The 18,695-nt window shown below is 29.7% G+C and overlaps 6 protein-coding genes across 6 annotated transcripts; 1 reads left to right on the top strand and 5 right to left on the bottom strand.

The window, feature by feature from the left end:
- Positions 1 to 46: 46 nt before the first annotated feature.
- On the bottom strand, positions 47 to 613 carry ABF2 (DNA-binding protein ABF2; the record flags this gene model as incomplete). Its single annotated transcript, XM_064858170.1, has 1 exon — positions 47 to 613. One exon carries the CDS (start codon positions 611 to 613, stop codon positions 47 to 49), a length of 567 nt encoding a protein of 188 aa, XP_064714877.1.
- A 740-nt stretch (positions 614 to 1,353) lies between these two features.
- On the top strand, positions 1,354 to 1,857 carry TVP18 (Tvp18p; the record flags this gene model as incomplete). The annotated part of the gene is made up of 1 exon (XM_064858169.1): positions 1,354 to 1,857. The coding sequence occupies one exon, from the start codon at positions 1,354 to 1,356 to the stop codon at positions 1,855 to 1,857; it is 504 nt and encodes a 167-aa protein (XP_064714876.1).
- A 717-nt stretch (positions 1,858 to 2,574) lies between these two features.
- PWA37_001545 (alkene reductase) lies at positions 2,575 to 3,768 on the bottom strand (the record flags this gene model as incomplete). The annotated part of the gene is made up of 1 exon (XM_064858168.1): positions 2,575 to 3,768. The coding sequence occupies one exon, from the start codon at positions 3,766 to 3,768 to the stop codon at positions 2,575 to 2,577; it is 1,194 nt and encodes a 397-aa protein (XP_064714875.1).
- Positions 3,769 to 5,541: 1,773 nt separating this feature from the next.
- Positions 5,542 to 8,475, bottom strand: NAM7 (ATP-dependent RNA helicase NAM7; the record flags this gene model as incomplete). The annotated part of the gene is made up of 1 exon (XM_064858167.1): positions 5,542 to 8,475. The coding sequence occupies one exon, from the start codon at positions 8,473 to 8,475 to the stop codon at positions 5,542 to 5,544; it is 2,934 nt and encodes a 977-aa protein (XP_064714874.1).
- Positions 8,476 to 9,618: 1,143 nt separating this feature from the next.
- Positions 9,619 to 10,764, bottom strand: PWA37_001543 (uncharacterized protein; the record flags this gene model as incomplete). Its single annotated transcript, XM_064858166.1, has 1 exon — positions 9,619 to 10,764. The coding sequence occupies one exon, from the start codon at positions 10,762 to 10,764 to the stop codon at positions 9,619 to 9,621; it is 1,146 nt and encodes a 381-aa protein (XP_064714873.1).
- A 2,483-nt stretch (positions 10,765 to 13,247) lies between these two features.
- Positions 13,248 to 13,964, bottom strand: CWP1 (Cwp1p; the record flags this gene model as incomplete). The annotated part of the gene is made up of 1 exon (XM_064858165.1): positions 13,248 to 13,964. The coding sequence occupies one exon, from the start codon at positions 13,962 to 13,964 to the stop codon at positions 13,248 to 13,250; it is 717 nt and encodes a 238-aa protein (XP_064714872.1).
- Positions 13,965 to 18,695: the final 4,731 nt, after the last annotated feature.

The following is an 18,695-nucleotide window of genomic DNA, read 5'->3' as shown; positions in this document are numbered from 1 at the left end:
ATCATAGAATATAGTTAAAATAAAAGTAGTATATTATTATTATTATTTAGTTATTATCAGAGCTTTGTTTTTTCCATTCAATCATATTTTGCTTATACAATTCATTATAATGAGTTTTCTTTTGTTCAGGTAAATTCTTCCACTTTTCTGCAATCTTTTTAGTAATTTCAATTTGATCAATATTTGGAAATTCTATTTTCAACTGAGATCTTATCTCATTTCCAAACAAAACAAATCCATTGACTGGTTTCTTCGGTGGTAGTTTACTTTCTATTTGAGCCAATTGATCTTTGTATATCTTATAATTTTGATTATATTGATCAACGAAAGGTTGTTTTTCCACTTGAGATAATGTTGCCCATTTGGCACCTAATTTAGAAGAAATTTGCATGGTAGTTAATTCTGGATTTTCTCTTTTAATCTTTGGTCTCTCCACTTTAGTAAAAAGGATATATGCAGAGGCTGGTTTTTTCAAACCTTTATCTTTAATCAAATCCTTCTTTAACTGTGCTCTTGAGAATGCATTGGCTTGATTAATCACCGAAGTATGCAAAAAAACCCCAGGAACTCTTTTAGTACCAAATGTACTTACAATATTTTTTAAAGACAACATATTTATTCTTTTCTAAATTTGTTTTCAATTTAATACAAACCTCAACACAGAAAAGAAACAACTAATAACAAAAAAAAATTAAAGGAGAAAAATGTTTAGCAGAGATTCTAGTTTATATATATATGTATATGTATTAGTTCCTACACTAAATTAAAAATACTTCTTGTTTTGCAATAGCTATCGGGGGGGGGGGTAACTATGAATTTAGAAAAGAGTAATACAAAGTTTTTTAACTTTTTAATGCTTTTGTTTGTCCCAGTAATCCACTTTCTCTTTTCGTCTCTTCTTTATTTCTCTAATTTTTCTTTTCCAAACACAAAAAAAAATGTCACAAAATTCGCTTTCGATGTGCTTTTTCCTTGAAACGAAAAGAGGGTGGCCAAATTGGTAAGGCTTTTCAATTTTTTTTTTTGCATCTTCGTTGGTTTGTTTCGTTTTTCTGTCTTAGCAAAAGGGGAATTCCGATAATTCAACTACTATCGTTTAAAAACATTCCAATTATGAAATCCGAATTATTAGAACAGAGGAGCAAAGCAATTAACCTTTACTTAAAGAATATATTTGTATATGACAGGTGCCGTATTAACATACATATATATATATACAGCTACATATTATTGTTGTCTGTATAGACTTTTCTGAAAGAACAAATAGCTAACTATTAAAAATATATCAGCCACACAGATTCATTAGAGAATCAAATAAATCAACAGACAAGAAAAATATAAAAAATAGATCAAATGGTGTTAGATATTAGACAGTTCATTAACATAGCAGGGGTATTAAAAGATTTGAAGAGTTTCAATTTTAGTGTATATGGGAAATGGTTTGGATACATCAATATTATCCTATGCATTGCTTTAGGTGTTGCCAATCTTTTCCATATCAACGGTGTCATTGCATTTGGTATAGTAAGTATCATTCAAGGACTAATCATATTATTTATTGAGATCCCATTCTTATTAAAAATATGTCCCTTGAGTGATAATTTTATTGAATTTATCTCTAAATTTGAAACAAATGGATATCGTGCATTATTTTATTTGGGTATGGCAATCATCCAATATTGTTCATCAATATTAATGATTACTAGCCTACTTGTCGTAGCCATTGGTTTAACTATTTCAGCTGCTTCATATGCTGTAGCATATGCCAAACATCAAGAATTCCAAAATACTAATATCATTAAAGATCCAACTGATCCTACTTTCCCACATGAAGCTGTTATAAGAGAAATGGTATAATTAATTAGTATTAAATATGTATATATGTATGTATGTTATCTTTTGTTTTAACAACACATAAGATTCTTATAAGAAAGATTAAATTTATTCATATCAGCATTTCAAATATCATGAGAAATTTATTTAAGAGCATCTTGCTTTTATCTATAAAAAATTTTTAAAATGACTTTTAGCAACAAAGAGTTTAAAGTACCTTTTTCAGAAAGTAAAACACTCTTTAATTATAAAGAAAAATCTTTTTGTAACGAAAAATTTTCTTTTTTTCTGCCAGATTGGCCTCTAGAAAAAAGTGATGAACATATCCTTATCAACTAAAATAGAAAACAAAACTTTACAGACTAAAATCTTCTTATTAACCCATTTTGGATGTTCATGAAGACAGTTAAGAAAACTTTTAAGAATATAGTTAATAGAAACTATATCTCCCCAACTCCCATTTCTTTAAAGTGTCACAAAATGGATCCAATCCCCTTTTGTTGAACTTTTTATATCGATTTCCTTCGTAATTATTTATATAAAAAATAGATTCAACTTTAAATTTATCTATTTGTTTATCTTATTTTTCATGTTCATTGCTTTGATTGATTCCCTATTAGGACTGCATTTTTCTCCTTTTCTTATTGCTTATTTCTTGAAGAACATATGATTATATGTACTTTAACAAAGGATCAACTAATGTACATAAAAAACCCTACATAAAGATATTCAACTGATAGATTATTTCCATCCTAACTTGATAGCTTCATCATAAGTTGGGTAATCAATATAACCCTTTGCATCTGGACTATAGAAAGTACTTCTATCATACTTATTCAATGGTAAACCTTCTGCTAGTCTTTGGACTAAGTCAGGAGTAGAAATAAAGTATCTACCATATGCAATTAAAGTTTGATCATTCAAGGCTGCTTTAGTAAGGTCTGGATGGGCAGCAAAATTACCAGCTCTGATTACAGGTCCTTTCCAGTGATCGTAAACAAAGTCGTTGCTGTGTTGGTAGTCAGCACCGTCATCATTTTCATGCCAGCCTTTGGTGACTCTTGGTTCAATAAAATGTACATAAGCTAAACGCTTACCATTTTGTGCTCTTTTTTCTAATTCGTCTAAAATATATGAATACATTTCAAAGACTTCTGGTTCATCTGCACCAAGCATACCAGCAGATCTATAGAATGGAGATAATCTAATGGCGACCCTTTCAGCACCAATAGCGTCGATTAAGGCATCTACAACTTCTAGAGTAAAACGTGCTCTGTTTTCAATTGACCCACCATATTCATCAGTTCTCTTGTTAGTGCTTGCATTTATAAATTGCTGTAACAAATAACCATTAGCACTATGAATTTCAACGCCATCAGCACCAGAAGCAATAATTTTTTTAGATGATTCTACATATTCCTTAATGTATTGTTTAATTTCCTCCTTTGTAATACCATGTTGTTTAATACCGGCTTTAATAGCAGCTTGTTTAGTCTCTTCATCCATATATACATCGTCTGAGGCCGAATCATAACGTAAGCCATCTCTTGCCATACAATCTGGAAAGGCTTGTCTGCCTAAATTCCACATTTGAACAAAAACATACGATTTATTATTGTGAATCTTTTGAAAAATTTTCTTCCATTGTTCATTTTGTTCATCTGACCAAATACCTGGAGCGTTATCATAACCACCAGCTTGTGGAGAAATAAAAGAAGCTTCAGTGATAATCAAAGTACCAGGGGTTTGAGATCTTTGAGCATAATATGTTGGAGTAAGATCGCCGTTTGGAATATTCCCTGGGTGAAGAGCTCTCATTCTAGTGACAGGAGCCATTACAACACGATGTGGTAGTGTGATCTTACCAACTTTAATTGGTTTAAATAAATCAGTATCCTCTAAAGCGACTGGTTCAAAATCTGTAGAGAAAGGCATTGTAATATTATAAATAATATGTAATTTCTTGATTCGATTAAATTTTTTTAGATATGTTGAATTGTTGTACTTGTGGTTTACTGTTACTTTAGGAATTATTGTAGATGAAAATTAATATTTAATAAATGCAAATCTTCATGTTTATCAATCGAATTCTAAAATTATATGTTAATTATATATCTTTTTCTCGACCATGATTTTTTTTATGATAATTTTTGATATGACTTAATACTTCATTATTTTTTCTTTTCACAGTGTTTTACTATTATTAGTAACAATGGTAATATTAATAATTCTTTTCACATACATATATCTGTATAATGTTCTTCTTATGTAATCAGGTAATATTGTTTTTTTTTCTTCTGTAACTCTTTCTACAGTATCACCCAATCGGACGGTTTTCTATTGTTTCATGAAAGTGTATCTACTCTTCGGTTCTTCCATTTTTCTTTAGTATGGGAAATTGAGTTCGAAAAACAACAATAGAGAATGGAAACTTTAATTCTTTCCAAAGAACATTATATAAGACAAAATATTTCTATTGTTTTAAGAAAATTTCCATAAATTTTTAAAACCCTAAAGGTTTCTATAAAGATTATCAACTATAAAAACTTAATCTTCTGTAAACCTGATTGTAGTTAATGCTTAAAGAAATTTACAAAAGTATATTTCTGAATAATAAAGGTTTGTATTGATTAAATATTGCACAACATTTATGACAATAAAAACTTATACAAGCTGTTGAGAAGTCAAATAATTAAACTTTAATATTTTATGCAATATACAAAATTACTTCAAGTAATTTTGGAAAATTTTTTGTACTATCCTTTACACTAATACAGGATCTCATTTCTTTTTGAGATATCTTTAATCCTTATTATGTGAATGTTAAAAAAGGAAAACTACACTTTCTTTGAAAAAACCCTATTTTTTACATTGGACGGGAATATTATCTACTCACCAGATAAGTAAAAAATTTTAGTTTTTATTTGTGTTATTTTCAAAATAAAAAAAGAGGAGCGTAACTAAAAAAAAAGAAGAAAAGATATCTCGAAGACAAAAGACCAAAGCAATCTCTTTATACTCGGCCATCAGAGTTATCAGAGTTGCTTTTTGTTTGATGATAAAGACGAAATAAAAAGTATATTGTATAAAAATTAAGAAGACAATTAGAAAAAAAAAAATTGTTGTTCACATAGAAGATACAAAAATTACTAATCGGCTTATAAAAGATCTTGGAATGAAACAGTGGGAATAATGGTTATAGAAACTGCTAATGTTGTTTTCATATTTTGGAAAAATTACAGCTCATTTAGTCGTTTTTATTTAAGTTTTCTTAAACTCAGCAAACAAAGAAGAGAGATAAAAAGTAATAGAAGATTATTGTACTATCTTAACTTCTGCTCGCCTTCTGTGTGAATATATAATCTTTCTATGCATATTTTATCGTGTTAAAATGTCTTGCTATTTAATAGTAATTAAAACATATTTACGATTATAATATTACTATTTAATGCACAATCATAAAAATTTTATATATTTTCAATATTGTATACGTGTTCCAAAAGTCTAAATATCCCTTAATTTAAGTAAATGAACAGTAAATTTAACATATCTATAAAAACCAATATACAATTCAGAAGTTATTTCAATATCTTGATTCCATCGCTTCTAAAAGTTTTAGCACTTGTAACCTCTTTATTTACGTAGTTTTTCTTTTACAAAAAAATATCTTATCAATTAGAAAAGACAATGATTAACCATTATAACAAATTAAATTTCTAAAGAAGAAAACCCTTTTGTTAATACATCACTATTGCTCTTCTTATTCTGACTTTCCTCGGCATTATCTAATTTTTGAGCATAGTTTGAATCTAATGGACGATCTAGACCTTGATAAATGTTATTATTTAGATTAGGATCGTTGCTCATAGAATATGGACTGGTAAAATTACCAAAATTCCAAGTACCACTATTGGCATAAGACATAAAATCATTATTAGAATCTAATCCAGGAACAAATGGTATGTTGGTACCTGGAATCTGGAAAGACATGAAATTTTGCATATCAAATCCTTGATTAAAAGCTTGGTTCCCCATGTCAACACCCATTCCCATTCCCATGTCGAATTGCCTGTTGGAAGTTTCTTCATAATGATTCTCCTTTCTTGATTGCATCTTCGTCAATTGAACAGTACAGATTTGTAAGTTGTCTAATGGACCCTCAACCAAGCAGCCCTTTTCTCTGAAGTGAATTAATAAATGGTTCCACAATAGGTTTTTAGATAAAGATCTTGGATTTCCAAGGATAACCAACCCATATTTTGCACGTGTTAAACCTACATTTAAACGACGAGGATCTCTTAAGAAACCAATAGCTTGCTGTTCATTTGCACGAACACAAGACAAAATGATATAATCTTTTTCACGACCTTGAAATGCATCTACAGATGCTATCTCAACTTTAACATATAATTCCTTATCCATAGAACCGTTCATTTGCATATATTGTAAAATATATGCTCTCTGACCTTCATAAGGAGTAATAACACCAATTTGTTCTGGTTTTACACCATCCTTAAATAATCTTGTTATAATACGTTCACAGTTCATAGCCTCAATTCTGTTTAGATATGATGTACCATTGCCTGATATTTCTTCTCTACCATAGTTTACCCAGAACATCATTGGTACACCATGTATAGGCCATGGGAATGAACTTTTTGTAGCAGTTCTTTGTTCAATAGTAACACCGTTTTGTAAACTACCCTCGTAAAACATATTACTTGGGAATTCACTTAAATGTGGATTCATACGATACTGAACTTCAAGTCTGATTGGAACATGTCCTAGAGAAATTAGCCTTTCAAACAAGGATTGTTTTAACCCTGCATCTGCTGCTTTTCTTTCTAAAATAACCGGACCCAATTGTTGATGATCACCAACCAAAATTACTTGTTTTGCGCCTTTGACAATTGGAATTAAACATTCAGGTTCAGTAGCCTGCGTACTTTCGTCAATTAATACTGTTCTAAATTTTGTATCTAAACGTTTATCACCAGCACCAACACAAGTACAGCAAACAACATCAGCTTTATTTAAGATCTCAGATTCAGACTTTTTGACCAATTTAACAAACTTCTTTGTATCAGAAGCTGATAATTCACCCACTTCTTCTTTTAATTTTAATAATTTTTTCAATTCACCTTTGGAACTTCTACCCACTAAATTATGTAACGCTAAATCAGAGACAGAACTTTCAACATCTTCCCTTGATTTTGCAGTCAACCTTACCACTTTTAAGCCAAGATCACGTAATTTGGCAGCTAAATGATCTACCGCAACATTAGAAGGGGCACACACTAAAATTCTTTCCTTATGTAGTTTAGCAAGATGATACACAATGGTAGCAGAAGTGACTGTCTTACCAGTACCTGGGGGACCTTGTATTAACGATAATGGTCTTTGCAGTACATGTTCAACAGCATGTGATTGTGACGCATTTAATTTATTAAAATGTGCAATGGAGAATTCCTTTGGAAGTGGGACATCAAATGTAATATCTACAACATCATGACCAAGAATCTTGTAATACAAGTAACCTGAGATAGATTTTTTGTCAACAGCGAACTTTTTCAATGCATCTTGCATTCTATCATATGATGTACCTTTCCAAATAAATTCTGCAGTAAAACCAGTCGTTAAATGTGTTGGTGGTGGAGTTTTACTTGGCTTTAATTCTAGTGTGAATGTATCTTGGAAACTATTAGGTAAACGTACAATATAACCACGACCTTCCCAATCAGGATGCTGCAAGCCTGAATAATATAGAACCATTTCATCCCCAACTGCAACCTTTAGTTCGTTGGATTCAAAGGTAGATAAAGAGAAAGAGGCCAAATGTCTATTATTCAATGCTAAGGACCATGAGACAGAGATATGCTCTAAAGCTTGTGATTCTTTTAATTGTTTATCGTAATCTGCTTCCAATTTAATTAATGGTCCATAAGACCTTTGGTATTCGTAAGCATCTTGATATCTTAATAATAATGGTGGAATTTCTTCTTGTTCCTCTGGAATATCGATATCATTGATTGTGGCATCCTTGTTAGATCTCCATTTGGCTTCTAATTTGGATATTTGACTTGGTGTAATTAATCGGGCCTTTAATTTGGCTTCATCATCAGGTTCTTCTGCAACCCACGAAAGAAATTGTCTATTTTCGATCAATGGCAGCCATTGCTCTGTATCCCAATTTGGATTTTTAGTCTGTGCACATGGCATTCTACAAAGAAGAACTACTATAGCTTCACTTTTTGCAGAAACAAATCCTAATAAAAATACATTCTTTCTTCCACAATTATAACATTCTAGTACTGTATCACCTAAATCTGAGTCAGGGTGTAAAGAAACGACACTATGATGCGAAAATACTAAATGATTGATGATATGCGAACTGTTTGATCCATTCTTTGAATTGCAAAACCATTTATTACAAACATTACATTTGATAACACATTTGGGAGAATCTATACCACAATAGGCACAAGCACAGTCGTTTTGGAAAGGTTGAATTGCCTCATTATTCTCTTGTGAATTTGGACCGACATGAGGATGAGAAGGGATGTCGGCATCATTACCAAAATATAATTCTTCCTCTGCATCTAAAATTGGATCTGTATTTGGAACTAACTCATGCGACCCCATAGTTGCTTGACTAGATTAAGTGTATAGGGTGATTTATAATATTGTGAAATACCATATTGTTAATATGTCTTTCAAACAAAAAGTTAAGTACGTTGCTCTACTACTTTTCATATTTTTGTTTTTAATATTTGTTTTATTATAACTGACAATTTTTGCTTTCAACAAAAAGTTCAAAAAGAAAAAAAAATTTCGCTCTAATATGAACTTGTGCTGCCTAAAGGAAGGAGGAGGTTACCCTCAAATGAGTCCTATGGCGGAATACAAATACTGAGTGTTTGTCGTTAAAGAAAGATAACACATATTAACTTTAAATTATGTGATGTGATACTTGATGTAGCTTTCCATTAATTGTTCATTTTCAAATAGTAAGGAAGATCTCTTAAGGTAGGAAAAGATTATGGTATTTCTGACACTTCATTAATTGAATAATGATCCTCTAATTTAATAGAACAATATTTTTACGAATTGGATTAAGGAGGAGAAGATTTTATGTCAAGTATTGGAGTCAAATATAGTTATAGATCAGTGACTATTCGTTTAGAATACTGGTCCATCTAAGTTCAGTGAGAAATGGAATGAAGAATGTAGTTGATAATAATAAAAAAATAAAAGGTTTATGAATTTTTAAAATTTACTGAAATACTCATATATCAATCGTTTTGATAGATGATGCGGACGATATATCAGAGAATGTTATTAGAATTTACTTTATGATACATTCAGATAATATTATAAGAAGAAATAGTGCAAAATATATGTCAGTATATGTATGTTGAGAATGAGAATTCTCTTTTTTTAGGATTTTTGTGATCACTAGCTGCTTAGCATGTTACATAATATTAATATAGGTCTAAATGTGTATATGTAAAGTAGAAGGAGGAGAAAGAGGGAGGAAAAGAGAAGAAAGGAGAGTAAAATAGTTAAAGAATTAATTTCATTAACCATATAACACTATGTTAGAATACTGTACTGAAAGAATAAGAATAAAAACTATATAAATGTATAAAAAATTTATTAATAATATTTATTGACTAAATAAGAAAATGTGAAGAGAAAGACATATAAAGATGATTAAGAATCAAAAAAAAAAATAAAAGAGAGAGGGAGGATATTTTTAAAAATGGCATTTAAAATGTTTACTGATTAGGCAAAAGAATTTGCTAATGAAACTTTAATGAATGATTTTCTAGTTGGTTTTAGTCCATGAGTCTTTTTTAATGCTGCATTTTTCCATTTTATTAAATGGGAAGTTGGGGTTGATTTTTTCTTATTAGTATTTATAACGTCAGTTGATGTTGTAGAAGATGCACTAGATAATACAGAAGTAGGTGACAATATAGATGACGAAAGATTGTCCGAGGAATTTTCAATTTTTTGTGGAATTGAAGCAGATGTTTTGCCTCTAGTAGATGTTGTATTAGATGATATAGATTTTGCTTCTTTAATGGTGTGACTATAACCACTACTGTTGCTATAATGGTTCTTACTATTATTATTATGCCTACTGTTAGTACCAGTGCTGTTAAATGGTGGTGGTGATGGTGATGGTGATGATGATGATGGCGAAGTAGTTATGGACTGTGTATTTGGACCAACACAGGATGAAGATAATTCATCTAATTCACTTGATACATATTTTTCCAAACCATAGATATGGGTGGGAATAGCCAAAGAAGAACTCTGTCTTCTTAGTGAATTACAATGGAAATCCGAGATATAACTATTATTCCTAGTAATATTATTGCTACGAGAATTAGAAAAGTAATTAGCAGAAGAAGTTCTTGTTAGAAAGGCATCCTCCCTTTTTGGATAGGGCAATGGGTTAGCAGCGGCATTAGAATTTGATCGAGAAAGTTGGTGTATGAGGGCGCAACTGTTTGCTCTATTGTGTAATTGAGGTCTCTGTGGGACAGATACGATATTATGGAGTGGACTTGTATTAACTTTTCGTAATGCATGTTTAGTCATGTCTAGTTTAGCATCATCACTGTTATGTCGACGTGTATATTTGTGTGTATGTTTTTTTTCGTTTTCTTCTTCATCAGCATTGTCTTCCTCTGTGTCTGCATCATCGTCAAATACGTCATTAAAAATTATTTTTTGCGGGAGTCTTCTATTGGGGATGTTTTTATAAAGTATATTGTCTGCAGCAATGGGGATGGGTATTGTTGTTGATGAGATGGTGGTGGTGACGGTAGCATCAGTAGGTGCTATAGAATCTTCGCAGTCACACGCATCTGAACATGGATCCTGCACAGCTCTTTCAAAAATATCGTTGTAGGAGGACATTCAAAATAAAAATGTGCAATCACGACTAAGGAAATACGGACAAGTAACTTAATCAGTTATGAAGCGCAGTCAAAAAAAAAAAATAGGTCGGGGTTATATATATGGGGTTGTGTATATTTACATATATATTTATAACTACTTTTCTTTTTTTATAAGTAAAACATTGATTTCAACTTCAGTACTACACACACGTATTAACAATAAGATTGGCAAAAGAAGATGGAAGGAAAAGAAGAAAGAAAGACAGCAATAGGGCTTGTAACAACATATTTATAACTGACATTGAAAAAAGAAAGAAAGAAAGAAAGAAGGAGTGGCTATGCCAGAGGCGCTACAAAAATAAATATATCTACACAAATATATATTTGCTTTTAAAGAAACAAAGGAAGAGAGAAGAAAAGACATTTTATTTGTTTTTTTTTCAACATATATAAACTCAAAGAGATATGATTACCCATGAAAAATGGTAAATTCCTCACATTCTTTGATGCAGAATAAGTGTTGCAAATAAAAATGAAAAAAAAAGGAGGGGAAAGTTGTTTTTTTTCTATTGAGATCAGAATTGGATGATTTTGAATTTTGTTTCTGGTTGTTGATTCAATATTTAGGTTTAAGAATTAAAAAGAAGAAATAAAAAAAGGGGGGGAGAAGAAGACGATGGGAGAAAGAAAGGTGGAAGAAAATCGCAGAAAGTGGACAATGGAAGAGAAAATAAGTAAAATGACTCGACAGAAAATAAAAAGTGTAAAAATAGAGTTTTGAAAGGGATGAGAAAAGAAATAAATAATAAAATAGATAGTGGCATGCTAAACAAATGAAAAAGAATAAAAAAGAAAAAAAGAACAAAAAAAAAACAATATCGAAGTAGAATTATAAACGGGGTGAAGTGTTCTTGATTTAAAAGTTGGTAGTAACTTTTAACTGATTAAAATGAAATTAGTTAGAAATTGCTAAAACAACGTTAGGTCTTCATATAAAATTCAACCAGAATTTAACTATTCAATAAATTCCTCTTTGTTAATTTGTCCTTTTCTTTGTTTTTGTTAAATAAAAGAGAAAACAAAAGAAGTGGACAATTGTTTGGTTCATCTATTATATTTTGAAAATCATGTTATTCTTGATAGAGTTGTATTGTAATGCTGTATTATATTACCTTAGATTAAGTTGTATTGTCGTTTGGATATAATGTGGGGCGATAATACGACCTTACAATTATATTGTATTTACATCCGGACATCTCATTCAGTCTCCCTTGATTATTGTTTTTTTCTTTTTTTAGTCAACTAAAACAACAAAAGAGTGTATTATTATGCATTTCAATGGGGTAAGGGTGTACGGATGTGTAGTTGTTCATTCAATCACATTTAAAGGTTTTTTTATTTTTTCCTATTTTTTTTGCCGTTTCTCATTAAATTTATTCATATAACAAGTCTTCTAGAAAAATGTATCCCTAAAGAAAAGCCATTAGAAGCTTTATTACAACTCCACCGTGACACGTTGCATATCTAATCTTTTTTTTTTTAATTGAATCATAAGAACATTGGTTGGAACAAAACCTAATAATTATTCAAGGACAGTAGTGAATATACAGAGACAAATAACGACATGATCCACCACAAATTGCCTTTTTGTAATCGTTGTTGTATACACGTTTTTAATATTAGCGTATTGTCTATACTTAGTTATTCTAAGAATTTTTTTTTCCTTCCACCCACCTACTACTATTACTGGATACTAGGAAGAAGACATAAGGCTGGTAGGTGTAAACCTGTAACTCGAGTATTTTATATGAATTCTGTATAGAGTTCAGACTGAGTAAATTATATTAAGATGACAAAAATATAAACACATTCCTTTTATGTGTTGATTTTTCTATAAAATTATAATCCTGCAAAAGAAAAAAAAAAAGAGATTCATAATGATTCCAAGACGCATACTGCACAACCTAATTTTATATTACTATTGTAATTGTAGAGGACTCAGAATATTGTTTCCAGTCTGCTATGCTTGAATTGTAGACCTTCTAAAGTTCTCTTCTTGTAACTTTGTTCAAGAGATATGGCAGGTTTTAAATCTTAGAAAGGAATATCAGCTGGTACATAAATTATTCTATTGGACATAAGTTATGTTAAAGATTTCATCAAATACCCTGGAGTGAATATAAACATACATACACCCAAACAACTTTTAGATATGTTCGCAGGAAACATCACGAATTGTGCTGTACACACACATACACACACTATATAAACAAATGATAAGTATTTATCTATCTTCTTGTACTCTTGGTTATATTACTTAATTGATTTATTAAATTACGGTATTAGTATATTATTTATATTGGTATATAGTCATCAAAAGTTCCTTTTTTCCATTTATAGAGAAACATAACTATAAAAAAAATTAAAAAGAACCTAAAATCTAGGGTAACAAATGCGGTTGTAAAATAGGGATATGCATGAAAAATATTAGAAATTTTTCAATTAGAATAATAAGGCAGCAGCAACAGCAAGAGCACCTGCACTGACACCATATTGAGCAGCACCGTTTTCTGATTGAAGTTGAACGCTATGAGTTGCTTGGACTTGACCGTCACCAATTTGAGAAATAGCTGCAACAGTGGCAGCAGTAGTGGCTTGAACTTGACCATCACCAATTTGGGAGACAGCAGCAGCAGTGGCTTTTGTAGTTGAAGCAGCAGAAACAGAAGCAGAAGTAGAGGCAGAAACAGAATTGGAATCACCACCAGTTGGAGTGTAGTCAGGAGCATGGGAACCGTTTGGAGTCCAAGCGGATAATGCTATACTAATAGCATCACTAGCACCAGTTTGAGAAACGTAGAAGGATCCAGCAGTAGATGTTGGAATTGCATAGAAATTGCTAGAACCCTTGTAAGTAAGTTCACTGTCTGAAATAGCAAACCCGGTAGAACCTTCAGCCTCAGTACCTTCGGTCCATCTACCATCTGAACCAATTACAGCATATTTACCATTAGAAAACTTTAATTTTCCGTCATCTGTGATAACACTGGACAAGGCGTCAAGACCACCAGATAGAACTAAACCATTTTTATCATATAGACTTAATAAATGAGCAGGAGAGGCAGAATGAATAGACACAATACCAAATTTTGGGGAATCGGCAAAAACAACGTTAGCGAAGGCTAATAAAGCGCAAGCGAATGTAGAAGTTAATTGCATTTTAGTATATTTGTCTGTTGTGTGAAGATATATTTGTAGTATGATACTTTTTCAGTTTATTAAAAAATCCAGGATTTTTCTTTCTGGCTGATTTATTCTATTTGTAAAATTACATTTAAAAAACGAACGCAGAAAAGTTTTCCCAATCTCAAATACTCACTTTATATATGTTACAATTTTTCATAACTTGAATGTTTCTTCAGAGTTAATACTATTTATATTTAACTCGAGGACTGAGGAGAAAAAAAAAAGAAAAGAAGTCGAAGATGTAACCTATTTACTAAATTAAGTAATGCATAAACAAATTAATTATTGAAATATTTCCTTTTTTGGAAATTGAAGTAGTTTATTTTTCAATCTATTTTTTTTTTCAGGAGAGAGATTAATTACTGTAGATAAAAATAAAATACATTTATCCTTTTTGGGAAAATTGAAAATTTTTCCATGTCATAAATTAATCCCAATAATTTCCTCATTAGGAATACTATATCCGTTTTAGGTGAAAAGAAATATGGGTTAATATAAATTACGTCATTTTTTAGAATCATGTATATACTAAATCTTTTTTTAGAGTTATTAGTCAAGTTTAGTAACGAATGAAAAAAAGAAACTTTCAAAAGAATATCCTGATTTAAAATTTTTTTTTGCAGCATGTAAATATTATTATTACTTATTACGTAAGGTGTTAATAATTTTGACACATTTACCAACAAGAACTGTTGTATAGAAAGCATTAACAATTAGTTGTGTGTCTCTAAGGTTATTAAACCCGAAATTTTCAGTTTTATTATTTACTGTTTTTCGAATGTATTTAAAATTTACTATTACTGTTTATTTTTTTTTTAGGAGTCTTCATAGTCAAAGACAGGATACACATTAAATCGGTCAAAAATTCATCTAATGAATGAAAGGTCTTGCTTTGAAAAATAAAAATATTTTTTCTGGGATCTATATTATACCTTATAACAAGTTTACTGGATTTTGGAATGCATGAATTTTGGTTTTATTTCAGTTGATGTAATATATTTATCTTTCTTGGGATTGTAAGATTTTAATTAGGTAGGTTCTTTTTTTTATTAATTTTTTATTGGAGGAAATATGCTTTAAAATTTTCGATCAAGCTAAAACAAAAAATAGAGTATATTGGAATATCTAAATATACGTCAAGAAATATTACTTATATAAATTTATACTTTGACCGCAGTCTTTTTAATTAACTTAAATTATTTAAAAAAAATTGAAAATAGACATCAATTGAATATATAATTAACTAATAGTGATAACATTTTAAAAAAATGACATCTAAGAAAAAGAATTGGAAGTTAGTTTTAATATAAATCATGCGTAATGGGATTTATTGATTTTTAAGACTAAAAAAAAATTTTTTTGAATATGATAAATATGATTATATCTTGGGACTTTTATCCATTAAAAAGGCGTTGTTTTGTTAAAGTCAATGAAATTGATACTTATTCCCTGCGATGTTTGTTACATATGTTAAAAGTAGTCAAATTTAATATTAACTTAAGATACAATATTCTTATTGTAGTTCCTTATTAGTTCATTGAATTGTTTTCACATTCCTTTAATGCGAAAATTAGAAACTTTAACATTATAACTATTGATAATGTTTTAGATATTATTGGTTAACAATATGTTCTTGACTATATTGTTTACAATAAAATTACCAAAAAAATAATAAATACCAGGATACAAATTTTACCAAGATAAAATCACATATCATGATGATAATTGTTCAGAAAAACTTTTATATGTAAATACTGTTCAGTATCATTCTAACCATTAATTACGACTAATTGAGTATTGCAATATAAAGTCCAGAAGAAATACCTAAAAATTATAGTTTAAATATTTCTCCAAAATATGGGAGAAAAATGCTTATCTTTGAAGTTGTAAAATACTATTAAAAAACAACAGTTAGTTTATCTATTATTAAGGAGTTAAAATTAAACAGAGATTTTAGTAGAGATTCCAAAAATCAACTATTTTATTGTTTATTGTGGTTACGGTCTTATTAATAGGATAGTCGATAGTACATTGAGAGAATGCCATGATATTATAAGTGATTACTAAGGCAAAAGATATCTGTTAGCACTCCTATGTGTTTTTCATCTTAAAGTCTAATATGTTAAATGAAAGAATTTATTGAAAAAACTATTGATCTAAGGTGCAATTTTGGATTTATTACAATTAATACGAACAGAAGAAATATCGACGCTATTCCAAAAACTAAAGAGTTACTGTTACGATGTATTCAATCGTGTTTGTCAGCATTTGAAGAAACTTGCAAAGGAAGAAAATACGGATTGAACAATGCCTAAAAGCAATAGAGTTATATGTGATTATTTCATTTGATAATGAGTAATTTAATAAGGAATATTTCAATCAATTTAGTGCCTATTCAGTAAAAGAAAAAAGAATTTTCAAAGAAATTACAATTAAAGCAGTCAACATTATAGTCGTAACTGTCACAAATTCTCCGTTTTTCTATGCAATTATAACATAACAGTCTGGTTCAAAAGGCATCTTATCAAAAAAATGAAATTTTGGCAAAGAAGATTTACAAGAAATTATTATTCAAATTGATACTGTTTAAACAAATTGAAATGAAAAAAAATTAAAAAAAAAAATTAGCATCTTGTTAAGGAATACTTAATACTATATAAGTTTTCCGTATAGTTCAGAAGAAAGAGAATTAATATTCCTTAGATGACTAATATGTTGGTTTAATTTAACTTAAAACCATTAATATACGGATAATTTAAGACAATTAACATGCATAAGACTAGATCTTGCTTTTTCACAGCATGAATGAAAATTTAGTTCGCTATTATGTGTTCAGGTTTTGCAATTGGCAACTTCCCATTAACATTTTTAAAGATCTCAATAGTAATAAACTCACTTGGAAAATTGTAACATTAAAAGAAATAAGCACGTTAATGAGTGAATTAAAAGTGAATTCTTTAATAGAGGAAGATAGAGTAGGAGTTGATTTAGCTTTATATTTAGGTTCTTGTTTGAATTAAAAATCTAGTTCTCTTTTTCTCTACAAGTACCAAGTAGGATATTGTTCTACTTTACTTAGTCTGAATAAAGATCATTATATTACTGTAAGGAACCTAACTGGAAATCCAGTAGATATGCAATTCCGAAGGTAATACCTGAATGTCTGGGTGGAGGATTGGTATAGCCATGTGCGCAGTGGCTCGTATAAGGTATTGAATCTGAGTGGAGGATTTCCAGGGAGTGATAATTATATCAGATCCTGTCAAGAGGCCTTTGATTATTGAGAGATATGCCAGGGGCAATCATCTTATTTAAATACATCTTAGTAATGATATTAAGAGCTACCTCTTAATATCATACAAGAACAACAAGAAGAAGTAATAATACTACATCGGGTTTATTAATTAGTGATATATAGAGCTTACGTAAGAGTGTTTATACTTATACTAATTGATATGATTCATCCTTTTACATACAACAACTCTTATAATTACTTTGTTAAGTGTTAGGAGAGTATTTATTCCAATAGTTATTAAAGAAGTAGCTGATGTTGGACATATCATTATGATAAATGTTCAGCTATTCCAGAATGATATACTTTAAAAGTTCAAAAACACAGAACCTATGAAGAGAAAAAAAGATCATTGAATTAGATAGAATGATTATATAACTTGGTTAGGAAGTATAACTCGAAATTTTTTCAAATCAATACTCTGGAGTCCCCAGTTTAACAATAGTAAATCCAAGTAGTTTAAAAAGGACTCTGGTCAGTGTTTTGTAGCTATATATTGAACGAATTTTATTTGTTCTCATTATTTGGAGAATTACTCAATCTGTATAATAATGTAGGCATATTTAAAAGTTGATTATTTTTTGTCTTTTGAAAAGTATTTTTAATTGATAACCACCTTATTCAGTATAATCACTAACCAACAGTGAGATTACATAGATAATTATCAAAAGCAGATTTTTTCTCTATTCAAATTTTAAAGTTTATTGATCTATTTCTTCCCATCTCTTTACATGATCTTGAGTTTTGAAATTCCTCAAAGTTTTATATTATATTATTATAGTAATGCTCCTGTTTAAATGGATTTTTTTTTATTGATGGAGACGGAAGATAAAATATTATGAAAAAAAAAAAATCCAGTGACAGATAAAGATTAGGATCACGATAATCGCTAAGGATATTATTCTACTAAGAGTAGACGGATAATTTGAAAGAACATTGAGAAAGGTACAGGAGAGGGAAAGAGAAAGAGAAAGATATAAAACGTTTATTCACTCTCTCTTGAAATATACAAAGAATATTATTCTTCTATTCAATAATGTATTTTACTATTAAAAGTATTAGATTACAATAAGAAGCATTGTTTTCTATAAGTTACTTACGATAGAGGCGATGTTAAATTTATAATAAAGTAATTGGATCTAAACTATTGTTATTAACAGGATATTTATTATGCTTTGTTTTTAAATAAAACAACAAAGGTTTTAAGTTATAGGATCATAAAGTTGATCACATCTGAAAGTTGATCTTTTAAGTAATCATTATAAGAGGTATGGAGTATTGTTTAAAGTTTTGTAGTTACTATTGGATAATATTTGAAGCTAAATAGAATGTTTATCTTCTGAGTTGCCTACTACAGTTTCTGTTTATTGTCTTTTTGAAGAGTTTGTAATGCTTGTTTGTCTATATTTAAT

This window comes from Arxiozyma heterogenica, assembly GCF_036370985.1.
Source record: "Arxiozyma heterogenica strain weizmannii chromosome Unknown scaffold_17, whole genome shotgun sequence".
In the NCBI taxonomy this organism is placed as follows: Eukaryota; Fungi; Ascomycota; class Saccharomycetes; order Saccharomycetales; family Saccharomycetaceae; genus Arxiozyma; species Arxiozyma heterogenica.
The sequence above is the reverse complement of the archived record's forward strand: the minus strand, read 5'-3'. Positions and strand labels throughout refer to the sequence as shown.